The 26,956-nt window shown below is 56.5% G+C and overlaps 1 protein-coding gene across 1 annotated transcript; it reads right to left on the reverse strand.

Moving 5' to 3' along the window:
- Positions 1-3,987: 3,987 nt before the first annotated feature.
- On the reverse strand, positions 3,988-5,238 carry LOC139705923 (LWamide neuropeptides-like). Its single transcript, XM_071612822.1, has one exon. It carries the CDS (start codon positions 5,236-5,238, stop codon positions 3,988-3,990), a length of 1,251 nt encoding a protein of 416 aa, XP_071468923.1.
- Between the last annotated feature and the right edge of the window lie 21,718 nt (positions 5,239-26,956).

Genomic DNA, 26,956 nt, shown 5'->3' on the forward strand with positions numbered 1-26,956 from the left:
TGGACTCCAGGATTCTGCCCCGTCCACAGCCACAGTCTGCACCTGACACACTTCAGTGGGAGCTCTCAGGGCAAAGGCCCCTGCCCAGGCTCTCAAAGAGCAGCTGACCCTGGGAAATGCCCAACAGCTGCAGAAGGCTGCCCCACGCTGCCACCCCTGCCCTCTGTGCCTAGAGAGAGGATCCTCACACTCAGAGGTATGCACGGAGCTGGGAAGTCGGGCAGCTCTTCAGAGCAGTCAGTGGCCATCAGGAGGATGCTGATCTGTCCTCAGACAGTCAAGGGCCTAGGAAACAGCTGCTCCCTGCACACCTGCCAACGCAGATCCACACGAGGACGCCGTGAGCACAGGTCTGGAGACGCCACACCCGAGAAGTGGACTTGGGTGGCCCCCAGCCCTGGGAGGTCACGGGTCAGGCTGCTCAGCCTGGGAGGTACAAACTGCTGCCTGGGCCACAGGTGACATGCTGCTGCTCCCTGGGACCAACATGAACCGCCCTGGGGCCTGGCACGGCTAGGGGTCTGAGTAAGCGTGGGTACTTGGCCACCGTCAGTGAGGTGACTGGGCTGCTGCAAGAATTCAGCCCATCCTGTGCCTCTTCGAGCTCATCAGACGGGACCTCGGAGCAGCAGGCGGTGGCCCCCGGGGAAACAGCAGCGAGCCCCCCCACTCACCCTCGGGGTTCTCCAGGTCCAGGCTGCCCGGAGAGCCCCAGGGTGTGTGGGAGCTCAGGACACTGTGGAGAGGGTGCACCAGGGTGACCAGAGCTCTGCCCTCCCCAGGGACCTGGGAAGGCTTTCCTCTGGAACCCCAGCTGGAGGGCCTGTGGACCCCACGGGGAAACACGGGGAGAGGGAAAGCCTGGCCACGCTCCGGGCAATGGCTGTCAACCCAGTGCCAGGAAGTAAGGCCTCGAGACCAGTGGGGACAGGAGACACGTCAGCAGCAGCGTGGCTTCAGGGGCTGAGGAGAGGCACCCCCCGGACCAGGCCCACGGGAGGGCAGCCAGCCACCTGCTGAGAACTGTTTGCCCCTTTCACAGCATAAAATCCGCATGACGAGAAGGTTTACGCAGTGCGGAGTGAGAGCCCACCCACCCCTGCCCCTCCCGCGGTCCCTGGGCTCCAGAAGGGGTGGCGAGTGACAGCCGCTTCCCCAGACGGAGGCACATGCTTGTGACGCTCATTCTGGGGACCTTCCCGTCCTGCAGCTCAGTGGCTGGTTCTGCACACTCCCCGCACACCAGGGTGCCCAGCTGTCCCCCGCCACTCCCTGTGTGGATGGGCTCCTCCAGCGTCTCCTCGGGGACACGGCTGTTCTGGGTTCCACTCACGTGAACAAGGCTTCACGGGATCCTTGGTCTGCTGTCTGGGCCGCGCATGAGCATATGGGCGCTGAGCTGAGGATGGGCTGGCCTCAGCGTCCAGACTCCGACACTGCCCTCGAAGAGACACCCAGTGTCCCCAAGAAGTCTCCTTTCCCCGGGGGGGGCTCTCTTCTCTCGGGAGACCTGGGCTCCCCTTGTCATCGTGCTCTGGGTCTCGGGAGCACCGTCCAGGTGGGAGCATCAGCCTCTCTGATGGCTCTGGTCGTGTGGAAGCTGCTGGCTCGTGTCCCTTCTGCTCTGGACTCTTGGATCCTCCTGCACCTCCCCTCTCCTTCCTCGCAGAATGTGCCACCAGTTTCCCACTGATTTTCTCATTGTGTTGCACCCTCAGAAGAGACACCCGTGTCTTGCTCACGTCTCTGGTCCTAAGAGTCCTCTGGTTGCCACCACAGCTGGTTCATTTGACTGAGACGTGTTTGTGCTGCTGACCGCCTGGTTCCCGCAGTTTTGGAGAAATGTTCTGATCTTTAACTTGCGATTGTTTGGCTGGTGTCCTCGGCCTGGGCCGTCACGTGCTGGCTCTTACGCTGTGTTAGACTCCCATGCACTAAACTATGTGTGTGATTTTCAGATCCCGAGCCACTGGTTTCTGGGCCACCTGCTCTGCCTGCTGACCATCCTCCTCCTCTGCCGTGCGGCTCGTTTTGTCCAGAGCCCCTTGGATGCCTTGAATGCCCAGCTGCGAGGAGGAGGAGGAGCATCTGATGGCCGCCCACTGGTCAGGGCCCCTTCCGAGGGCCTGTTTCCCTCACACCGGTGCCCGGGACCTGAGTCGGCAGCCAGGACACTCCATCCCAGAGGTGGCTGGGCGCCTGCCGGGCAGGTGTCAAAGCTCAGGACGTCCCTCCTACCCCCAGGCCTCTTTCCTGGGTGTCAGCGTTTGGCCTCGCAGCCTCAGTGAAGGCCAGCCTCTCGCCAAGCCCCTCTGCTCACGTGGCTGTAGATGGTGTGCCCGCACCTGTTGGCCACCCTCCTCCCGCACAGCTCCCCTCCAGGCGGCTAGAGGAGATGTTAACCCGCTGGTTCCATAACCGCGAGGTCGGGAGCGCGTCCCTTCATCAGAGCAGAACCCTGAACCTGGTGGAAAACCAGGCCATTCTCCTGTGTCTGGTTGTGTTTTTGTGTCAGGACAGAAACACGAATAGTACTAACCTGAGAAAAATGCTCGCCGATCACATGACCGAGGGCGGCCTCTTGGTATGCCCAGTCTTCTTACCTGTTCTTTAGAGAAAGACTTGAAGCCGACCGAAACGGGGAGGGGAAGAACCAGCTTGCTGAAGAGGAGCCGTGCAAACAGCCCCTCTGACTTTAAATGGCACCCGGGCCCCAGGGCAGGAAGGGGCACACTGCAGTGGTACAGAGCACCTCTGCTCCCAGGTGAGGCAGACTCAGAACCACACCCCGGCTGGTGAGCGGTGACGGCTGCTGGCTCACGGCAGACGTGGGAGTGGAAATGGCGGGTGAGCACCCTGAATGTGAGAGTGAGATCAGAGAAGGTGACTCCCGGTGCCCGAGCACCAGCAGGCACTTTCAGGAGCTCCCCCACAGCTCAGCTGTCGGCTGAGGGCTGCTCGGGAGGCAGCTCCAGGGTGCACCAGGGGAGGAAAGGGGCATCTCAGCAGCAGGCGGGACAGGCGTCGGCTTTGTTAAAACACAAGAAGACAGAAGCCCAGGCACAACGTGTGTGCGTGCAGAGAGGAGTGTGAGTGACGGCCGGCACCCGCAGGTCCTGAGAGGGGCCGCCACCCTCACTGGAGAGCTGGACGAGCGAGGCTGTGCACACCTGGGTTGGTCACCAAAGCAGCCAGTAAAACAAAGCCCCAGTCATGTGCCCGCCAGGCACAGCAGGGAGCCTGGAAGAGGGGACACCACGCAGCTGCCTGAGGAGGAGGCCCGGCCAGTGCCCTCCTCAGCCAGAGGCAGCCCCCACACCCTGGGGTCAGCTTGGTGGTCACTGTGGCCAAACCCCTGAAAAGAACAACTTAGAAGAGGGAGTGTATTTGGCTCCTGGTTTCAGAGTCTGGGTCTGTAGACAGCCACGCCATTGCTCTGTCCCCGGGGGGCAGCACATAGGGGAAGGTCCACTCCACTCACTGTGGCTCAGGGTGCAGAGAGAAGGAGCGGGACCAGGCCCCAGGGCAGACGCACCTTCCAGGAAAGGCGGCGGCCCCTCCTCCAGCCGCGCCCCACCTGCCCACAGTCACCACCCAGTGCACTCGGCTGGGGGGACTGGAGAGGCCACAGCCCTCACCGCCCATCCTCCCCTCGGAGAGTTCCTGCAGCGGGGCTTTGGGGAAACCTCACGTCCAGCAGACAGCTCTGGAGAACCAGGCCCGAGATCAAGGTGCTGAGGTGCTGGCACCCGAGTCGTCACCCACGGGCTGTGCCCATCTCCACGGCAGCTTCTTGCTGTGTCCTCACCTGGGGGACAGGCAGGCAACTCTTTGGGTCCTGTTTGTACGGGGCACGGATTCCATCACTAGGGTCCCACCTACCCTCCTGCCCAGCAGCCCAACCCTTTGCATTGAGGGGTCATGGACTAGGGAATGCTGCCCTGGGTCCATGTTCCTGGTCCATAGCTCTGGGTCCATAGCCCTGGTCTATAGCTCTGGGTCAATAGTCCTGGGTCCATAGCCTTGGTCCATAGCCCTGGGTCCATAGCCCTGGTCCATAGCCCTGGTCCATAGTCCTGGGTCCATAGCCCTGGTCCATAGCCCTGGGTCCATAGCTCTGGTCCATAGTCCTGGTCCATAGCCCTGGTCCATAGCTCTGGGTCCATAGTCCTGGGTCCATAGCCCTGGGTCCATAGCCCTGGGTCCATAGCCCTGGTCCATAGCCCTGGTCCATAGCTCTGGGTCCATAGCTCTGGGTCCATAGCCCTGGTACATAGCCTTGGGTCCATAGTCCTGGGTCCATATCCCTGGTCCATAGCCCTGGGTCCATAGCTCTGGTCCATAGCCCTGGTCCATAGCCCTGGTCCATAGCTCTGGGTCCATAGCTCTGGGTCCATATCCCTGGTCCATAGCCCTGGGTCCATAGCCCTGGTCCATAGCCCTGGTCCATAGCCCTGGGTCCATAGCCCTGGTCCATAGTCCTGGGTCCATAGCTCTGGTCCATAGCCCTGATCCATAGCCCTGGTCCATAGCTCTGGGTCCATAGCTCTGGTCCATAGCTCTGGTCCATAGTCCTGGGTCCGTAGCCCTGGTCCATAGCCCTGGTCCATAGCCCTGGGTCCATAGCCCTGGTCCATAGCCCTGGGTCCATAGCTCTGGTCCATAGTCCTGGTCCATAGTCCTGGGTCCGTAGCCCTGGTCCATAGCCCTGGTCCATAGCCCTGGTCCATAGCCCTGGGTCCATAGCTCTGGTCCATAGTCCTGGGTCCATAGCCCTGGTCCATAGTCCTGGGTCCATAGCTGTGGTCCATAGTCCTGGGTCCATAGCTCTGGTCCGTAGCCCTGGTCCATAGTCCTGGTCCATAGCCCTGGTCCATAGCCCTGGTCCATAGTCCTGGGTCCATAGCTCTGGTCCATAGTCCTGGGTCCATAGCTCTGGTCCATAGTCCTGGTCCATAGTCCTGGGTCCATAGCCCTGGTCCATAGCCCTGGTCCATAGCCCTGGTCCATAGCTCTGGGTCCATAGCCCTGGGTCCATAGCCCTGGGTCCATAGCTCTGGTCCATAGCCCTGATCCATAGCCCTGGGTCCATAGCCCTGATCCATAGCTCTGGTCCATAGCCCTGGGTCCATAGCTCTGGTCCATAGCTCTGGTCCGTAGCCCTGGTCCATAGTCCTGGGTCCATAGCTCTGGTCCATAGCCCTGATCCATAGCTCTGGGTCCATAGCCCTGGTCCATAGCTCTGTGTCTACAGCCCTGGGTCTATAGTGCTGGTCCATAGCTGTGGTCCATATCTCTGGGTCCATAGCTCTGGGTCCATGGCCAGAGCTGCAGTTTGAGCTGGACCTATAGACGGGGCCCAGCTCAGCATCCATCCTGCTTGGCTTTGCATCTTCCCGAGCCGCCCTCCCTGGGAGCTCTGGCCGGGGCACACTCCCTGTCAACGGACAGTAGCTGTCGGGGTGCCCCAGCCTCCATCCACAGAGAAGTCATAGCTGGTTAGCTTGGTGGGTTTGCCTTTGAGTTTCAGAGTCTGAACTTCTTTGTAATTATGTGGAATACAGGTGTCAGGTTACCTGGCCAGCGAGGAACTCTCAGGGACCTTGGGCTCCTGCCTCTCCCACCGGCCTCCTCTCCCCCCTAGGTGAGGAAGCTTCCCAGCTTTGCACTTTGTTCACGCCTGCATTTTAGAAGTGCTGTCTCCATGCAGGACGCATGTGTGTCTTGGTATCCAGGTGTGATGCCCATGGGGTGGCCAGGAGGCCACCATGGGCTCGCCGGACCTTGGACACTGAAGGGAAAGGATCCACGAAGTGGACAACCACGAAGTGGACAACCAGGGCCAACCACACACTCTGGAGACCAGGAACAGGCTCTGGGGACAGAGGGGAACCCCTCCTCCCTGGGGCACAATTCCTTAAACCCCTCCTGTCTTCCAGAGGACCCTGGTGCTAGCCCAGCTGCCCAGCTGTCCGTGCAACTGTGCAGGCACCAAGGGTGGGAACCCCCGCCTTAGGGCAGCATGCACAGGGCTGGAGGGGCAGCTGGCCTGGACTGGGACTCCCAGCAGGGTCCTGGTGATGGACAGCCACAGCCTGCCCAGAGCTGCACCTCTCCACTCCAGACGTCCTGCTGCTCCCCTCTGACCTTGGCCATCACCCTCTCTCTCCTGTCGCCAAGAGCCCAGGGGAGACCCCTTCCCTGAGGCACTGGATGCCCAGGGGAGACCCCCTTCCCTGAGGCACTGGATGTGCTGCAACTTAGCAACCTGATCAAATTTAGTTGGAAACTCCCAGCCTGGCGAGAGCAGGTGGCCAAGGCCAGAAGAGACGTGGCGAAGCTGCCCAGGAGAGCCCGGCTCTTGAAAGTCAGCCTTCAGAGAAGAGTCTTCGCTGAAAGGACCCTGAGCCCCGGGTGTTCCTTCTGCACGAGGCGGTGCTAGAACGTGGTGTGATGTCTCCATCCTGAGGAGCGGCATCCATCACAGCCCAAGCCACCAGCACCTGGGGAGGCCAGGGCTCACCCCACTGGGCTGCTCCTCCCTGGGCCTTTGGAGGGGCAGAGCCTGGACAGCACTGGGAAAGGGTCCTTTGAAGGAGACATGCTGGCTTTCCAGCCGAGGAGTCCTGAGTTCCTCAAGCCCTCTGTGGACCCTTCCTCTTGGACACAGAGAAGTCCTAGGGGCGTCAGTGCACAAAGCCAGGAGGCCATGTGGGCATCCTCCCGATGATGGTCAAGGTCAGCCCAGGATCATGCTGGGAAAGTCCTGATAGTGGGCTACTGGTGGGTGCCCACTACCTAGGGGGTCCTACCTCCCAGGAAAGGGGTGTTGCTAACAGAGGGACCCAGATTCCCATGGCACAAGGGTCTCACTTGCCAGAAGAGAGTGCCTCCATGACACCTCAGCAAGCAGGGGTGGGGCGGGAGGGATGCCCCGGGGGGGGGCAGGGTCCCAGCTGGTCCTTGCTTCTGGGGGTCCCTGGGTGCTCTGAGATGGTGTCTATATTGATGGTCCCCAAGTCCCTGCCAGAGACAGTCCTAGGTGCTGTGACACATGGAAAAAGAAGACACTGGCCTTCTTGGGCCTCAGTTCCAGTGGTGAGAGACAGACAAGCAAAACAGGCCATTCCTGAAGGAAGACCAAGGGGAGCAGGAGGTGCAGATGGAGGAACCTCACCTCCAGGAGCAGGGAGGGAACTGCTCCCGCAGGTGAGCCGACCCAGAGAGGGAGCGGAGGACAGCTGGGGAGAGTCCAGGCAGGTGAGCTGACCCAGAGAGGAAACACAGGACACCTGGGGAGAGTCCAGGCAGGTGAGAGTCCAGGCAGGTGAGCCGACCCAGAGAGGAAACCCAGGACACCTGGGGAGAGTCCAGGCAGGTGAGAGTCCAGGCAGGTGAGCCGACCCAGGGAGGGAGTGGAGGATACTCGGGGAGAGTCCAGGCAGGTGAGCTGACCCAGAGAGGAAACACAGGACACCTGGGGAGAGTCCAGGCAGGTGAGAGTCCAGGCAGGTGAGCCGACCCAGGGAGGGAGTGGAGGATACTCGGGGAGAGTCCAGGCTGAGAAAGGAGCAGAGGTACAGCCCAGAGACAGCACTCTGCAGGGGAAGAGTTCCTCAGGGAGGAAGAAGAGGAGGAAGGAGAAGGAGGAGAGAGAAGGAGCAGGACTCAGGTCACCCTGTAGGAGGAAGTAGAAGAGGAGGGAAAGAGAGTGAGAGGTCCCCTTGGAGGGGAAGGGGGAAGAGGATGGATGTCCTGGGAGGGGGCAGGAGGAGGGACAGAGAGGGATAGGTACCCTTGGAGGAGAAAGGGGGAGGAGGATGGAGGTCGAAGGAGGGGGGCAGGAGAAGGGACAGGAGGGACAGGTTCCCTTGGAAAAAAGGGGGATGAGAATGAAGGTCCTGTGGAGGAGGTAGGAGGAGGGACAGGAGGGACAGTCCCCTTGGAGGAGAAGGTGGGATCAGGATGGACGTCCTGTGGTTTCGGTAGGAGGAGGGACAGGAGGGACAGGTCCCCTTCGAGGAGAAATTGGGATCAGGATGGAGGTCCTGGGGAGGGGGCAGGAGAAGCTGTAGGGTCACCAGGCCCTGGGCCCTCTGTGCGGGCAGTTCCCAGAGCCTTCTTGTCCCAAGCCCCCGGGAGGATGTGCCCAGGGATGCAGCCTGGGGAGCAGAGGCAGAGCCAGGAAGGAGCAGGCCATGGCACGGTGGGTGAGCGGCTAGCCCACATGCCCGCTGTCCCCTGTGTGGTAGTGATGAGTGTGCACAGGGCTGGACCTCAAGCCTGGGTGCAGCCAGGCATGACGCACCAGGACAGCTGGGGACTCTGCACTGGGCTCCTGGTAAGATGCGGAAAGGGAGCCTCTGCAGGCCTTGGGTGAAGTGGTCATGGAAATGCCCACACTGGCTGGGAGGCACAGTGCTCCAGGTTGGCGGGAGTTTGGCAGGAGGGCTGGCTCTGGGAGCCGAGAGCAGGGGCCTGGAGCCGGGAAGTGCTGGACTGGGGGGGATGAACTGAGACACGGCCCGCCTGGACCGCGGCAATTGGTCAGAAGACTGCAGAAGCTGCAGCCGCCGAAGCATTCACTGCTGGCCAGCTTCCACTGTCCTGAGACCATGGGCACCAACCCAGGAGGCAGCCGGGTCCCCCAGAGGAGGCTCTGCCAAGGCCGGCCCTGGGCAGCCACGAGTCTCTGCAGCTCGGCCCCTTCCGATGGCAGGACCACCGCGGAGCTTGCTTACATTTAGGGTGCTGTTGCCTCCCTGTGTGCTCCTCGCCAACACAAAAGTGCCCCTTGGCACCCAGGGTGCCCTCACACCACAGCCGCAGCCCCTCGGGTCCCTGGTACAGAGGCAGGGTGCTGGCACTCGGCCACAAGCTAGTCCTCCCTGGGAGCTCCTCAGAGAGCAGCCACGCTGCCCTGTTGGTGACAGGGACAGCAGGTGTGTGTGTTCAGCACAGACGCCTTGTTCCCAATTGTTTCCCGTCAGAGTCTGGCTGAATCACAGGAGCACAACCCGTGCACACGACGCAGCTCTGATTGAGTTTGGAATTTAGAATTCTGCGTGAGGTCTCAGATCTCTTCAAGTTCACATTTGTCCTGACAGGACTTCCCAGGGAGGATGAACAGTCACAATACGGTGTCCTCAAGTCACTCCAATAATGCTGTTCTCCTGGGTTTTGTCACCAACTTGATACATAATTAGTTTCTTTTGTTTTAGCTTGTTTTCAATTTCCAGGATCACATTTTCTTCTTTTGGCTCTAATTTCATTCTTTGCATGAAACAGTTGACGCGAAGCCTCCGCAGCAGTCTGCATCCCTGGAAGGCGGACACTCTGCCAAGGACCCTCTGCCACCACCTCCCACCTCTTTCTGCACCTGTACTCCTGTGCCTCTCCGCAGCCCCTGGGGGATCCCCTCTCTGGGCTCTGAACACCCTGTGGCCCAAAGCAACGACATCCAAGCTGGTCAGTGGTCTGCATTGGGACAGACACAGGCACTGCCCAGGGGCAGCTGCCAGGTTGTCCAGGGTCCCACGAAGGCGTCTCACAGAAGCGCAGCAGAGGGTGCTGGCTGTCTCTGCGTCCTCAGCCAGGGCATGACTCGGGCCCCACTCAGTCCATCTACAAGGGTGTTGGCTTTATGGCAGCTCAGTGGCTAGGGACCCAGGGGACAGTCCTGGGAGGGTCTGGTAGCCAGCAGGCTGCTCCGTGGCCCACGTCCGGAGGCGGCTCCCACCTGGACAGAGGGGAGGGGTGGGAACGTGGGCCCACCCTGGGGGTATGAGCTCTGCAGGAAGGGCGAGCATGTTGAGCCTGCGGAGGCCGCCTCCCTGGAAGACCCTGCGCGCCCAGGAGCACAGGCCGAGGGGGGCTTCCAGAACTGCTCCTTCCTTACCCTAAACCGCAGAGCTCAGGCCTCTGACGGTGTCTTCCCCGTCCCTTCCTGTGCGTCACGCCTTCAGATGGCACGGCCAGTCTCCCTGGACATGACCCACTCTGCTTTCCCAGCAGGCCTTTAGACTGTGAGTGAGATTGCCAGCCAGGGAACGCTCGGTGGTCGCCTGGTTTGGAGACGCGTCTCAGTCGAGCGTGCTGAGCGCACTACGGCCAGCCAGTTCCTCCCCCTGCCCATGGCCACGGCTGGCGCACGCATGGCCTTATGGCATTTCTTTCCTTGAGGGCAGACAGTTTGTTCCCCAACTACGGGTGGCCACTGCACTGTGTCCAGCATGGGCCTATCACAGGTGTGAGCTCCCAGGACAGGGGAGCTCCCTGAGTGGGCTATGTGTCCTGCTCCTGCGGTGGCTGTGGCATGTGGCCCACCAGGGGCTCGGGGAAGTTTGCACACATCCTCACTGTACCCAGCTGGGCCGGGTCACGCGTTCCTTGGTGACGATGTGACTCCAGAGGTGGCTCACGAGGCCCACCTTCCTGTGCGCACAGCTTCCGCATGGACGGCGAGCCGCTCTGCCGCTGGGTGTCCTCTAATTGGGCCGCTGCTGTCGTCTGTGCTCTAAATGCAAACCCTTTGTCCCCTGCCTGTGTCACAGTGTCTCCTCTGCACTTCGCCTATCAGCCTCCCTCTCTCCCTAGACACTAAGGAGGCAAAGTTGGCCCAGTCTCTGAACAAGTCTTCAGTGTGCATGAGTAGCAGCGGTACGAAGTGAGGTGCTCTGCTCACACGTCCCCTCCCATCACCCCAAGCACTGCTGCTGCTGGCAGAGGAGGCCTGTTTGGGCATTAACTGTGGAGCCGAGCACACCCTGGGCAAGCGCGGGGCGGCCGTGCCCAGGGACATCCATGACTTATGGATGCTGTGCTCCCGCAGAGCATAAATACTGCACCAAAGCCTCCATTTGTCATTCGGGCTGAACATCTCTGAGCTTATGCAATATGAATTTCCTGTTGTAATGGCCTCGTGCTGGGGTCTTCGGGGAACATATTGTTTTCAGCAAGACAAAGTAATTGCAGGGGCTCCTGAAGGGCTTCGCGCAGTACAAGGAAATACATTTAAGCTGACACAGTTGCTCCAATGATCTCCTCTGTTATATCTTACTGAACACAGAATGAGCTCTGCCTGTCCTAGCAGAATATGCAGGGTCCTCGTACCGCAAGGCCACATCCAAGCAGAAGGAGGTTATGGGTGAGGACACCCAGCCGGCCTGTGAGGGCACCTGGGTAGCCCACAGCAAGTCCTCAGCAGCAGGATGCGGCTGGAGGCTGTCCTGGGGCCTAACTCATGCCCAGGGGCAGTGTACCAGCCTTCTGCAGTGCCCGTGCCCCAAGCATGGAGAGGAGGGGCGGCTCCCAGGGCTCCAGGCCCCATGTGCACTGGGAGACGAGGCTGCCAATCCTTCTGCCACAGCCTCCACAGGCACAGAACAAGGGACGAGGCCAGGCGCCCAGAGGCCCTTCCAGCTCTGCCTGATTCTGCTCTGTGGCAGAGGCTGAGTGGATGGCCTGCAGCATCCTCTCAGGCCTGGTCCTGACCTCTGTCCACCTGCCCCTGTGCCCAGGGCCCCAGGGAAGACCAGGAGAAGCAGGCCACCATACACCCACCATGACGACAAACCTGGGATGGCGGGGCCTCGAGGTGACCCAGGTGGCTCCAAGTGTGGGGACTGCAGGGAACTGCTTCAGGGCTGCCCATTTGTGGGGACGGGGAGAGGGCAGAGCCTGGAGGAGCAGCAGGAGTCAGGGTGAGGGGCAGACCTGGAGAGAGAGGGGGAGAGGGGACAACTGAGACACCTCCGGGGCTGGGATGGGGGACGTGGGCCTGGCTGAGGGGTATGGCTCCAGGGCAGGAATAAGGTCCTTCCCAAGAGCCAGGCAGGGGACCACTTCCATGGAGCAGGACAGCGGCCAGGACTTGAGGGAGACATGGCCTCCCTCCATCCCCTCAGCCAGCTCAGAGCACCGGCTCAGGACAGGCCACCCCTCATCTGGCCACAGCCAGAGTTCTACAAAGGGCCCCTCACATGGCTAGGCCCGGAGTCCACAGAGGACCCCCCACATGGCCAGGCGCTGGGTCCACAGAGGTCTCCTCACGTGTCCAGGCCCAGGGTCCACAGAGTGTCCCCTCACATGGCCAGGCTCTGGGCCCAAGAAGGGCCCCTCACATGGCCAGGCCCTGGTCCACAGAGTACCCTTCAGGTGACCAGGCCCAGGGTCCACTGATGGCCCCTTCACATTGCCAGGCCTAGTGCCCACAGGTGGCCCCTCCTGTGGCCAGGCATAGGGTCTGCAGATAGCCATTCATGTGGCTAGGTCTGGGATCCATAGATTGACCCCCTCAGGTGGCCAGGCCCGGGGTCCACAGAGGGCCCCTTATGTGACCAGCCCCTGAGTCCATGAATGAATGGCCCCTCAGGTGGCCAGGCCCGGGGTCCACAGAGGTCCCTCCTGTGGTCAGGCCCAAGGTCCATAAATGGCCCCTCACGTGGCCAGGCCTGGGGTCCACAGAGGGCCCCTTACGTGACCAGCCCCTGAGTCCATGAATGAGTGGCCCCTCAGGTGGCCAGGCCCGGGGTCCACGGGTGGCTCGTCAGGAATGTACAACCAGCGCAGGGTCCCAGGGCTGGGAGTCCAGGTGGGGCTCAGCGGGTGTTCTCCTCACAGAACTCCTGTGGCTGGCAGGGAGTGTTAGTGTGTGCACCCACGCGAGGGAGTGTGTGTCAACGTACTGAGGTGGCCTGTGGTGTGCACACCTGTACACGTGCGTGTGTGCGTGCACTTACCTGGCTCAGAAGGACCCCAGGCACAGGAGAGGAGAGGGGACGGGCCCTAGGAAAATGCTACGATTCCAAGCAGCCTGGATTTTCTTTAGGGGAGCAAGAGAGACCCATTTGTGCAGCGCATAGAGGGGTCAGGGGGTTCAAGAGGGTGAAGTGGGGGCTGGAAGGGATGCAGCAGAGGGTCCAGCTGGAGGAGTGGTGGGTGGGCTTCAACTTCCTCCAGAGCCTGTCCAGCTCCCTCTCCGTGGCACGCCTCTCCTCCCAGCCCATGCAGAGCAGGGGTGGCCTCTCCCTCCAGTCAGAGCATCTCTTCTTCACACAGATGAGGCAGACTGGACCCTCCACATTCAGGAGGCCTGGCCAGTGTCTCAGGAACTGCACTGGCCGCTGTGCCGAGCGGAGCAGGGCGTGGGATGCCTGCTTGTGCGGGATTGTTCTTGGATCCTGCCAGTCCTCAATGGCCTGTGGTCATTGGCAAAAGTGGCCTGGGCCAGTTCTGCATGTCCCGGCCCTCGTCCCTGGGTCCCGAGGACCTTCACCGGCAGCAGAGCTGCTCTGCAGAGGGCCATAGTCCGGGCGCTCCGTGGAGGGACGCAGAGGGACGCCGTCCAGGTGCTCTGGGGCAGCTCCTCCCTGCTCAGTCGGGGTGCCCGGAGCTTGAGTTTCTCCAGAGATAGGAGAGGCCCCCCTAGGAGCGTGCCCTCCAGAGCCTGGGCTGCGCTGCCGACCACGGGTCAGAGCTCAGCATTGGTGAGTGCACTGTGGGCACCAGGGGCAGGACTGTGGGCGGGCAGTGCCATGCCCCTGTGTGGCTGGCACCCTTGGGCACTGAGAGCTGGCCAGGCTTAGGCAGTGCAGGGAGGGCAGCAGAGGTCTGCGCTTCTTCCCTTCCCTCTCACCCCCTCCTCTGCCCATGGTGCTCCTGCTGCCCCTCCTCCCCTCTCCTAAAGCCCAGGGCCACTCTGGGCCCTCGTGCCTGAGTCTCATGGGAAGCTCAGGGCTCAAAGGAGTGGCAGGGTGGGGAGCTGCGGGCACCGTGTGCAACTCAGTGTGTGACTCGTGTGGGCGGATCACGGGTGGGAGTCGTGTGTGGGTCACAAGTGTGCGTCACATATGAATCACACAGGAGTCCTGCTGTGCGGTCGTGGTTGGGTGCACAGTTGTATTAATTGTGTGTGGATCATGTCGGTGGGAATCCTGTGTGTGCCACCATCACTGGATCATGTGTGAGTAGCGTGGGAGTCACGTCCGAGCCCTGTGGGGTTCGTGTATGGACAGGGTGTGGGCCATGTGGATCACACAGGTGGATCATGCGGGTGTTCAGCCTGGTTTATAGAACTGTGTCCATTTGGCACCTGTTTATTCCTGTTTGACGACATGGTTGTCTCCAGTGCTCTCTTTGCAGCCCTGGGGCTTGATCCCAGGGCATCACATGTGCTAGGCAACCCCTCTTCCACTGAGCTACATCCTCTGCCACTTCTAAACATAGGCTTTTTGTCTGGATGATAGATATATAAAGGAATTGAACTCAGGAGCACTTGACCACTGAGCCACATCTCCAGCCCTGCTGGTGCTTTCTTGGGACATGGACGGAGAGAGCATGCCCGGCCTGGAGTCCTGCTGCTCCCGCTCTGATCCCCAAGGGGCAGCCTCACTCCTGCACAGGTGGAGGCTGCTTCTCAGTGTGAACGGAGTCCTCCTGAATGCAGCCCCCCACCTCCTGTGAATTCCTCACCGTCCACTGGGGCATGGTCCAGGCCGAGGAGGGCAGCAGACGCTCAGGCTCTGCTACCATCCTGGAGCCACTCACATGCCCTGGTTTGGGCACGCAGGCCCCTCGGGGCCACAGCCTGTAGCCTCCTGTGACTGGCCCAGAGTTGCTGGTTGACAGCAGGGCTTGTGCAGGGAGCCCTCCTCGGTGCATCGAGGGACAGATTCACCGAGGAGGTGGGAGCTAAGCTGCGCCGTTCGCTGCGTGCCTTGTGCCCTCCCTGAGCGGGGCAGAGCCCGGTTCCTCTGGAGGAGACCTGGGTCACACAAGGCCAGGAGGCCCTGGCGCTTCTGTGGTCCTCTCACCGCTGCTGGGAGCTCAGGAGGGACTCAGCGGCCTCCTGGTTCTGGAGGGACGGAGGCTGGGGCAGGCTCCCTCTGTGGCCGCTGGCAGGGGTCACTTCCTGGCAGTGGCTTCCAGGCCCCTTGTCCCCCTGCCCTCAGGGCCCCCAACAGCAGTGGCTTCCAGCATGAGCAAGCAGAGGGGTGAGGACCAGCCAGCCTCCAGGCCTTCTCTCTATTGACTCATCTCAGAGGACTGTCCCTGTGGCCAGACACTCACCTTTAGGAAGAGGTTGCCAGGTCCAGCCCTGCTTGGGTTGGGGGATCACCCAAGGAAAGACCACCAGGAAGTCCAGGTCATGGATCACCACATAAGGACGGTCTTCAGGGCAAGGCCAAGCCTCCCCAGCCCCTCTGAGCAGAGGTCTCCACCATGGAGGCCGACCACCACTGAGCTGTCGAGGCCTGCCTGCTGACCACCTCACAGCAGGACGACCCTCCTGAAGCCCGGCGTGGTATGGAGACAGCGCACTGACGTTCCTTCAACTTGGAACTTACAAGGAGACCCCTCACAGATTCAGTGAGGCGCTCTCTGGGCGGCAAGGATGCGGTCTTGGTCTACTGGGCTTCCGCCTGGGGGTCGCAGGCTAGGCACTCAGGCAGCACACTCTGCTTCTCACACTTCTGGGGGTGGAAGTCCAAGACCAAGGTGCTGGTCAACTAGAGTTCAGTAAAAGGCCTCTTCCTGTTCACAGGTGGCCCCTTCTCCGTGTCCTCAGCCAGTGGGGAGCAAGCCCCTTCCCGTCTCTTCTTCCAAGAACACGGGTCCCATCACAAGGGCCCAGAATCACCTTCCGGGGCACCTCCCAGCACCCTGGCCTTGGGCTGGGTCTCCCCGGGAGCCTGGGGCTGCAGGAGCACTCCAGGCACAGCCCCGGGAACCACCTTTGTGTGGGACATGACCGGTGGTGTTCCCGGCACTGGCTGCCCGCAGCCCGGGAACCACTTCCCCCCAGGTGTCCAGGTCTCTAACTGGCAGACGACTCAAGCCAGCCCTTCCCTGCTCGCCCCATTTTTGCACGTAGGACAGGGCAGGAGTCGGGTCTCATGGGGCACCAGAGCAGGCGGCTCTCTGGTCCCCAGCTTTTCCCCTCAGAGATGCAGACGTGACTCACCAGGAGGAAAGTGGCAGAGTCTTGAGGGTGGACTCAGCTCGGTGCTGGACGTGAGCATAGAAGAGCAGGGCAGCAGGGCAGCAGCACCGTGGGGCCAGTCCTTCATGCCGTCCCTGAGGCTCCACACGGAAGATACACAGGGACGCAAGCTGCCCCCGGAGCTGGCGTTCCCAGGGGAGTGTCACCCAGAGGACACAACTAGGCAGCATGACCTTGGATCCTAACAGCTGTCCACCTGGCAGAGCAAGTGCTGGGGGTCAGGGAAGCGGGCCCCTCTGGCTGGGTGAGGAGGGGCTGCCCAGGGTGTGAGGGATGCATCTCCACTGCACAGGCAGGCTGAGGCCTCGAGAGTGGACCATGACGCTTCAGGCTCAGGGACAGAGAAATAAGGTGGCTTCTCTCAGCCCCCGCATTCTTTCAGGAGACCCTGATACAGCCCCAGAACCAGAATGTTGGTCAGGAAAAGACTGTCACTCAGGAAAACCCTGCACAAGCCCTCCAGCTTCACCTCTTCCCCATCAACCTAAAAATGGCCACTTCTGGAGGTCACAGGGCTGGGCGACACAGCATCAGTCTCCCACAGCCATGCCAAGGGTCAGACCTCTGTCCCGGGGGCTCTGAGGAGGACGGTGGCCTAGGTGATTTTCCAGGGACCAGGGCTCTCTGGCCTTTGACTATCTGCACGTGAGCAGCAGGACTGGATGTCCCTGGGCTCTGAGCTCCCTTGCATGGCAGAGGGTCCCCCGGGGCAGGTAAGGAAGCTGGTGGTCATGAAAGGGACAGGCCTCAGCAGGCAGTGCAGAGTCGGGAACTCCCCGGCCCGAGGGCAATCATGCAGGAAGGGCCCTTGCGGCTGGCTCGACCCTGGGTGCCAGGAAGTGTCTCCCCAGCCAGCCCGGCCCTCTCCTGTCTGCAGGTCCTCGTGCGCGGCTCATTGCCATCATGAAGTGGCAGGGGCTGCTCCAGGGCCTGCAGGGGCAGACGGGAACACCCATGTGCACCGCAGGTTTCTAAGCAAAGCGAGGACTACTGGTGAGGCATAGGCGCCAGCCCCTCCCGGCTTGCGAATCTGCCACACCTGCCCCTCCTCCTGCCTTGGTTTGATATTTCATGCACTGGACTGTCCCCTCTCTCCCCCTTAGAACAGGGCTCAGCTTCTCTGAGTGCAGCAGGCATGAGTTGAGGCTCAGATGACCATGAAGGGGTCTGCAGCCAGCCCTTACTGACCTGCAGGTTCAAACCACCGTTGTTTGGGTGAGGGGGTTTCTGAAAGTCTGGTGATCAGCTGATGGAACATGCTAGCTCAGAGGCACTGGATGCTGGCCCCTATTCACCATGGGGGGTGGCACTGCCCACTCTCCTGCCCAAGGCCCGCCAAGTCCTGTGCAGGATCAGCAGGGCCTCTTATGGCATCTGCCACGGAACAGAGCAGCCTGCATAGGGTCAAACTTTGTCCCAGTGCAGTCCCAAGGCCTCTGTCACCTCCTTGCTCAAAGCCAGGAGCAAGAGATGATCCCCTGCCCAGGTCCTGGGACTGGCCTAGGGCCAGGCCGGGAGTGGGGGTGTTGAAGCAGTGGCATGGGGCAGCAGTGGCATGGGGCAGCGCTGTCACTGCAGGCCTGTCTGTCCCAACCTGCTGCCTGCAGAGGCTCAGCAGGCAGATGGCGCCACGGGGACCATGAGTGTGGCAGGAGGGGCGCTCTGGCCACGGGGAGACACAGCTCTGTGATGGATTCCCCACGGAGTCTGGAAGAAGAATGGCTGCTGGACACCCATGCATCTTGCAGAGGAGCTGGAGATTCTCATCTGAGCGGCTCACTCACTTGGTCTTCTCACCTCCCCCTGCTGGACCAGGCTGGGCAGGCTGCTGGGGGCCACCACAGATGCAGAGGGCTTGTGGTGCAGGGTGCTGGGTGCACCCCAGGACTGTGCAGAGCTGCCTGCAGATCCCTACCAGCTGTCCAAGCTGTCGCCCACGGGCCATCCCTGGGTTCTCCTGAGTGAGGGGAGGCCCGGGGGAAGTTCCTTCTATGCCTGGCTCCCACCAAACCCAAGTGTTGGTGCAGGGGTGGAGAGGCAGGCTACAGGACTCAGGCTTCCCTTGAGGGAAGGTCTCATTCCCCAAGTTATGGCCCAAAGGAACACAGGCAAAGACACCACTCCGTGATGTTCTGCAGGGAAAGTTGCAGAGGAAGGGATTCCAGACTGGACCTCACAGTTCCTTTCAAGCTAAGCTGTTTTCTCTGCTGGTGCCCAAGAATAGGGATGGGCTGGGAGCCGGCAGATAATGGTGTGAGCTCAGCATTGTCACCCTGACTCTCATAATTGGAGGGGACCCACTTCTGACCCGCCACACACCCCATCCTCAGGGCCACAGAGGGCTGGCTCAGGAGCATGCCACGGCCAGCTAATGTCAGGAGCCAGGGACACAGGATCCCACTCCTGGTCAGCAAACTGTAGTTTCCAGGACTTGGACCTCACCCCACTCTGATGATGGAGACTTGGCGAGATGCTGTGGGACAAAGGGGACGGTCCACTTCTGCCCTTGGAGCCAGGCCAGGTGGGGCTCACAGAGACTCCTGTCTCCGCTCGGGGCTCTTTTCAAATGGCGAGGAGAAACCCACTGGCTTACTGAGTTTCAGCCACGCACTGCCAACCTCATCCCTGATGCTGTCGGAGGATCCCAAGACCCTCGTGTTCACAGTTCCCGCTTTTGCAGACTGACTACCTGGGTGCCCTGGGCTGTGACGGCACCTCAGCCTGAGGCCTGAACACAGGGTGCTGTCTCCCAGGCTGGAGGACGTGTGTGTCCACCCAGGCCCTCCTGCAGCCCTATGAGGCTGGTGCCCTTTGGTGTCCTGGTGAGTGTCACACTTCCATCTTGGTCTCATTGTCAGGTGGTGTTCCAGGGGCTATGTCTGTGTCCCCAACATCCCTTTTTACAAGGGTGATAATGGTTGGGAGGGACCCCCTACACTGGCACGGCTTCCTTTTAACTAACTACACCCACAGTGACCCTCAGCAGAGCGCCCACATGGGCATTCAGGGGGTCCGACCCAGCCCACAGTCCCGACAGGCAGGACGTCCCACCCACGAGCTCTCTTGCTCCTGGCAGTGAGACCGTCAGGGACACCATGTTGGGACACAGGCAGGGATACCAAAACAAGCCCTCAGGCACAGAGAAACACTGCCCTTTGTGGCAGGTCAGACTTCTGTTCCCTCCCAAGTTCTGACAAACTCATGAGGAGAGCCAGGGAAAGCCACCGAATGTGGGCACGAGATACAGTGCCACCGAGGAAAACCTGGATGGACCTTCTGCTTCACTTGTTCTTGGTCAACTTAAAACCGCGTTTTGGAGGTCACAGGACTTCGTAGTCATTGTCATTCTCCACTTGCTGTGCAGGGTCGAACCTTCCTCCTGCAGCTTCTGACCTGACGGTGGCCAAGGATCCTGCTCAGGGACATGAAGGCAGACTGCGGGCAACACTGGCTCTTCACTGGGTCCACTGACGTCAATGACATCTGGACCTGCATGGAGAGACTCGGCATCTCTGCCTCCATATTGCCTCTGTCCCCTGTGCTGCCTCAGCCTCTGGCCGGGTCTGCTGGGCTCTGCTGTTGACATCGGTGCCTGTCTCCTTCCACCCACGGCTTCTCCAATGGCTCCCGCAGCCCAAGCACCAGAGGCCTTCAGCCCCGTCACAGGATCACGGCCTGCTGCAGAGCATCTCTGCTGCCTCTGGACAAGCTGACCGCCTGGTTCACCTGCACCTCCAGGAGAAGGACAGGATCTTTTTAAATCCTGCCCCTGGACCCTGGAAAAGGACCAGCCGTCAGTAGCCTCGCCTGTCCCCCTGTCCGGGGCAGCCCTGTGCACTCTCCACTGGGCGGTCCCCCACTCCCTGGCCCATGTGCCCGCAGCGCTCGTCGCCCCTCATCCACCTTGCCGTGGGTAGAGCCCTGTCTCCGCGGCCCCCGTCTCCACCAGCACGGCTCCGTTCCAGAGCCCTGGCTCCGGGTGGGCGGTCAACACCAGCTGCTGGAACAGGTTTTATTTAACCCTGTTTCCGCCACACTCCACGTCTTCCCGGACATTCGAGGAACCCCAGGCATCTGGGAACCGTCTTCTGGCCAGGGCTCCTGAGTGGGGGGTGCCTCCGGCCCTGGCACTGAGTGTGCGTGTCTCTCGGAGGGTGGACAGTCTTGAGGCCTTGACTGCACCTGGCCCTGGGCTTTTCTTCTCTGGAAGGCTTTTTACTGCTGCTTCGATCTCAAGATGGGTCTGCTTGGTTTCCCATGACTCTTGGTTCAGTTGTGTCCAAAAACGTGTCAATGACGTCTAGATTTTCCAATTTATTGGAATATAAGCATTCTAAAAAGTTCCTCGTGATTCTGTGGATTTCAGAAACATCTGTAATGATATTTCCTTTTTCATCTTTAATTTTGTTGATTTGGGTCTGCTTTCTCTTTTGGTTAGTTTGGCTCAGAGTTCATCAATCATTTCTTTTTTCAAAGAATCTACTCAGTTCCAATTATCCTTTGTATTATTTTTTAATTTTCTATTTCATTAATTTTGGCTCTGATCCTAGTTATTCTTACACTCCTGAGATGATACATGAGATAGTTTACTTAGTATCTTTCTGCTTTTTAACTATAGCCATTTAATGCTATAAACTTTCTTCTTAGAACTCCTTCAGAGTGTCTCAGAGATTTTGGTTCATTGTGTCACTCTTCTTGTTTGATTCTAGGAATTTTTAAAACTTTCCCCCTCATTTCTTCTGTAGTCCATTCCTTGTTCAAAAGTGAATTGTTCAATCTCCATGTTTTTGTTTTCTATAATTTTTCTTGCTGTTGATGTCTAATTACATTCTCTTATGATCTGAAAAGATCCAAAGGATTATATTTTTGGGGGGAGTTGTTATTTATTTATTTATTGGCATTTGCTAAGACTTGCTATGTGTACTAAAATCCGAACAATTTTGGAGAAATTTCCATAAAATGTTGAGAAGAAATTGAATTCAGCTGCTGTTGGATAATATATTCTGTAAATATCTGTCAGTCCATTTGGTGTATAGTGATTTTTAGGTCTGAAATGTGTATCGATTTTGTCTGGATGACCTCTCTGTTGGTGAGAAGACTGTGTTGAAATCACACACTGTTCTTGTATTGGGGTTATCTGTGTCTTTATGTCAGGAGGGTTTGTTTCCTGTGATCAGGTGCACCAGTGTTTCAGGTAATATTTACTATCATTATATCTTCTTGTTGGATTTTCCCCTTTGCTGTTAGAGTCTGTAAACAAGTCAAAAATAACACCTGGCATTTTGACAGGGGAATGTTAGAGTTCCTAAACAAGTCTGGATGGTGCCTGGCAAAATGCCAGAGGGAGTGGTTTGAAAAGTAACAAAAGAGAGCCATTAAGTGTAGAGATTCCTTATTGGTTGACTGATGTATCTAGTTTATGCTAATTAGATAAGCTGTGTGGAATGTATAAATACTGCTCCTGTCCTGCAATAAACGGCTCCCACTCCTGCTGTATCAACCTACACAAGTTATTCGTCACCCCCCCTGATTATTCTGCTGCAGCTGGACTGCAGCAGATGGTGGCCCGTACCGGGAGCCCCGGGACACTTGGGGGTAAGTGACGAAAAAAAAGCTGCCCGTCCATAGATAGGACGGGAGGAAAAATGACCATTTCGAGAAAATGGAGAAGATTGATACAGTATGTTTGTGTCTTGTTTTGTCTTAAAATGTTGTATTGTCTTTGTGATGAAAATATGGAAGGGGTGAGAAGTAAATTACTAAGGGAAGAAGGCACCCCAGTGGAACCAAGAATAGTTAGGGCATGTGTTGATAAGAGCCCAGGAACTCTAGTCAGAAAGAAAAAGAAAGTTCAGAAGAAGAAGGATTATCAGGAAAAAAGTTGCTGCAAAAGGCTATTACTAAATACTTTTTGTTACCGGAGGGTGCGTGAAGCGGAGAGGCGGCTGCCGAGTGTGCAAGCCGGTCACAGCGCAGCAAGGATTTTCCAAAAGGCGGCGGCGACTGGCCCTTCCCCGCCTCCTGGCCTGGGAGCTGGCTCTTCCACTGCCGCGAGCCCAAATCTAGACCTGACCTGGAGGCACAGTCTCACAGGCTCTTGCTCCCTGTGCCCAGTAGCAGTTTGAGTCCGGGACACTCCCCAGGGCCATCTGGGGCTGCCCAGGCGCTACAGCCAGCAGAAGACACTACCAGCGTCCCTGATGTTTGGTCATTTTCAATGCCAATAACTAAGCTACAATGGTTCTCCAATACCTGGAAGCTGATGAGTAATGAGCACTATTAATGCTTATTTCAAATGTAAAAAACCTTGAGATAATGTACTAAATTGTTCAGAAGGTTGCTTTCTTAGTAGAATGCTACAGGATTTTCTTTAGCCATCCGGAGTTCCTGCCTTCGTCCCAGTGCCGGTAAAGACCAAGGTGGAAGAATTTCCAGTGTTGCTGAAAACCAGACGAGACTTTGGCTGAGAAACAGACGAGACTTCGGATCAAGCTAGCTGCCTGCAGAACTTACCTGGACTGTGATTTAAGCTAGCTGCCTGCAGAACTTACCTGGACTGTGATTTACCTGAACTGTGAGTTAATCTATTGAGATGCTGCTTTACCTAGACTGAGACAACAAACTGTAATCTATAACAAATTGTAACTCAGTATCTTTGCTAACAGTGTCATTGCTGGTATAATTTTTCCAAGGGCTTCTTGCATGGAGCCATCAAGTGGCTTGGTATTGTGGCATTTTGTATCCTCCCTTTCTGTTTGTAGCAGGTTATTTATGGTGTTTCTGTAAAAACCACTATGGTCGTTATTTAAATTAAACAAAAGGGGGAAATGTTAGAGTCTGTAAACAAGTCAAAAATAACACCTGGCATTTTGCCAGGGGAATGTTAGAGTTCCTAAACAAGTCTGGATGGTGCCTGGCAAAATGCCAGAGGGAGTGGTTTGAAAAGTAACAAAAGAGAGCCATTAAGTGTGGAGATTCCTGATTGGTTGACTGATGTATCTAGTTTATGCTAATTAGATAAGCTGTGTGGAATGTATAAATACGGCTCCTGTCCTGCAATAAACGGCTTCCACTCCTGCTGTATCAATCTACACAAGTTGTTCGTCACCCCCCGGTTATTTTGCTGCAGCCGGACTGCGGCACTTTGCTAGTAAGAAGTGACTTTCCTTGTCTCTTCTAATCAATTTTTACTTGACATCTGCTTTTTCAGATGTGAGAATAGCTACTCCTGCTTGTTTTAAGACTGCATTTGCATGGAATATACTTTTCTATCCTCTCACTTTCAGCCTGCGACTGTCTCTGCCTGTGAGATAAGTATCTTGCAGACAGCATGTAGTTGGATCTTGTTTTAAATCCACTCTGCCAGTCTTTATCTTTTAGTGAGAGAGTTGAGACTATTTACATTCAGAGTCATTAAGGAGAGAGATATATTATTACCTGCCATTTTTATTTGCTTTATATATTTAATTTGGTCTTAAATTTTATTTGCTTAACTACTGTTCCAGTGAGCTTCACCCATTTGGAAACTTTGGGGTTGATTTTTAAGTGTAGTACTTAACCACTTTCTGTAGTGCTGACTTAGTGGTCCTGATTTCTTTTAGTTTATCCTTATCTTGTATCTATTGTTTCAGATTCTGGAAAGTGCAAACTACGAGGAAGTCATTAAAACTCAAATCTCATATCCTTTACTGGTTTCTGCTCTAGCCCAAACTGACCTAATGTGTTGGGGTGGGGGTCTGTATGCAGAATCTGACTCCATGTCTGCTTGGTGCCTGGACATGAGACTGTAAGTCTGTCAGGGAAATTAGCCAGGTCCTTCCCCTGCTCCGTCTGTAGACTGATGTGGCTTAAGTTGCAACTCTCTTACCAAGAGTCCCCGTCTGTGCATTCAGCTTGGGAAGTGGGACTTTCCATCCTATCCAGCTCAGACCCCTTTCCCTGCCCCCTGTCAGTCATGAATTTTCCTCCACTCTGCAGGGCTCAGCAAGGTCCGAGTCCCTCTCCTGTGCTCAGGTTGACTCTCAATATGGGTACCCTCTGAGCCAGTGAAAAGGAAAGCCTGACCGGCAGGTGGCCCCGGATGTTCACAAAGCAAGTTCACCACGTACAGGACAGAAAGGGGGGGCTGGTCTGCAAGTCAGTGGGAGGCCGGATGCATGAGTCCCTTCAAGCTGCCGCTGCTTCCCCCTAGAGCAGCCTCTGCTAGGGAGGTTCAGGTCCTCTGCTGGGCACTCCACTTCTCTCTCCAGCCAGAGAGCTGGGGGCTCCCCACCAGCACGGCTCAGCTCTCCTGAGTCTACTATCTGCTCTGGTCATGGGCGTGTGGATCGGCACCCTTCTTTCTTAGGCTCCATGGGAACATGTCTTTCTTCTTGTTAGAGGAGCGCTTCCCCTCCCGCAGTGAGACACAGCTCACTGTCACTCTCTGTCACCTTTATGCATTCACCCTCTCCTCTCAGGACGGGTATTGTTTGGTTTTCTTCTGGGCACCAGTTCACTGAGTTGCCTGCTTCCTCTCCCATTTCCCTACCTCAGCTTGCTGCTGTGGAGTTGGTGACTCAGCCACTCTGGAGAGCTGCAGCAACACTGGCTCCTCTGGGCCGCCATGGTCTTTTCTCCTGTCTCTTCATATTTAAAGTGGAAACAATTGATAACCAGTCCACAAAAATAAATGAGTAATGTGTGTTTCTTACATACAACATTCAGTGGGGTCCTTGCTCTGGATTGGATATCAAGTGTCTCTCAGTGTTACCACAGGAGTCGGGGCTGGGTTTGGGTGCCACGGAGTGGAAGAATGGACACTAGGAATGCTACCAAGGTCAGCCAGCAGGGATTTTATTAAACAGGAAAGTGGTGGGCGGGGGGGGGGGGGGTAGCTCAGTGGCAGAGCGCTCGCCTAGCATGTGCGAGGCACAGGCTCGATCCTCAGCACCACGTGAAAATAAACAAACAAAATGAAGTCATTCTGTCCATCTACAACTACAGAAACAATCTTTAAAAAATAGGAAAGTGAGGGAAAGGTTCAGAACTCCCTGCGCACCATGCCTGGGAGAGGCAAGAGTGACTTCTAAGTCTTACCTGCTCCTCCTTTTAAAGGCACCACAGAGGCGTTGACAAGCTCCTCTTGGTTGGTTGTTGCCATTTCAGTCATCCCATGGTGAACGCAGGCTGGAGTGGGATGAGGCGGTTGCTTTCAGCAAGATGGAGCCTGACAGCACAGCACCGTGGGCACGTCGGAAGGCTGTCCTGTGCCTGCCCTCTCGTCAGCGGCCCTTCCTGGCCCTCTCCTACCTTGCACGGCCGACCCTGTCTATCCCACAAGACTTGTGTGCCGAACACCTGGCCCCAAGCAGGAATCGTCAGAGGTGGGTATTTAGGAAAGTAGTTGGACCTTGAGGGTCTGGCCACTCGTGTGTGTTCAGACCACTGTTGTTTTCTCTTTTGGCGTCTCTGAGGATTGAACCCAGGGGCACTCTACCCTGAGCTACATTCCCAGCCCTTTTTACTTTATTTTGACACAGGATCTTGTTAAATTGCCTGGGATGACCTCCAGCTTGTGACCTTCCTGCCTCAGACTGCTCACCAGCTGGTGTAACAGGTGGGCACCACCATGCCCAGAAGACCACTGATGTTTGAAGTTGTTATGGACATAGTTGGGCTAAAAGCTACTAGATTTGTGACTGTCTTCTATCTTTTCTCCCCATTCTTTGTTCCTATTCTATCACTCATATTTTATTTTTTGGATTTTTAATTGAGCATTTTATGTGATTTCATTTCTCTCCATTCTTAGTATATCAATTCTCCTCTTCCTCCTCCTCCTCCTTCTTTTTCTGCACATTTTTTGGTAGTTTCCCTAGAGTTTTCAATGTGCACTTACGACTTATCAAATCCACAGCCTAACACTATACTAGTTAACAGGAAAAGAAGTCAAACTATCTCTGTTTGCTGATGACATGATCCTGTACCTAGAAGACCCCAAAACTCTACCAGAAGACTTTCAAGAGCTGATAAACAAATTTTCAAAGAAATTGGGTACAAGATCAACACATAAAAATCAATAGCTTTCCTACATTTCAACAATGGACATCAGGAAAAATTCCATTCATAATACCCTCAAAAAGTAATAAAATACCTGGTAAAAAATCAAATCAAGGAGGTGAAAGACCTACAATGAAAACTATAGAATGTTGAAGAAAGAAATTAAAGACAACCTTAGAAGATGGAAAGACCTGCCGTGTTGTTGGATAGGCAGAATTAATACTGTCAAAATGGCCATACTTCCAAAGGCAATATACATATTCCATGTGATCCTCATCAGAAGACCAATGACATTCTTTTTTTTTTTTTTTTTTTAGGGATGATATCATCTTTTTAATAAATGGTATTTGGTAACTGGACAGACATTGAAAAGGATAAAATTTGCTGCATCCTTCATTCTATGCCCATCTACTATTTTTTCAATTTATTGTGAATCTATTTAAAAATTAAAAGTTAAAGAAAATAGCATTCATATATCAATAGCATTCTTATATAAGACATAATCTAATAATACTATATAATAGTAAAAATAATCATATCATCAAAAATACACCCTCATAAGGTTGTAGGGAAATAGGCATCTCACACATTTCTGTTGAGTTCAAAATAGTACATTCCTAATAGTGAGGAATTAGGTAATACCTAACAAAGGTATGTAATGTTGTGGTTTAAAACAAGAAAAAATATATATATTTCTTTTTGTTAGAAGATATAAAGGTATGGCCATAAGAGACACATAAGTGTCTTTGTGTCTTTTAATAAATAAATATATTATATATGGTGTCTACACCCATTTTCTGTCACACAGCTTCTAAAACTCTATCTCCAAAATGACGAGTACCTCTCTGTGTACTGATGAGAAGACTGGTGGCTGTGTCTCCTGTGCAGACTCAGGAAGGGGACAACTTGCAGGGT

The sequence above is a fragment of the Marmota flaviventris genome, chromosome 5, assembly GCF_047511675.1.
Source record: "Marmota flaviventris isolate mMarFla1 chromosome 5, mMarFla1.hap1, whole genome shotgun sequence".
NCBI lineage: Eukaryota > Metazoa > Chordata > Mammalia > Rodentia > Sciuridae > Marmota > Marmota flaviventris.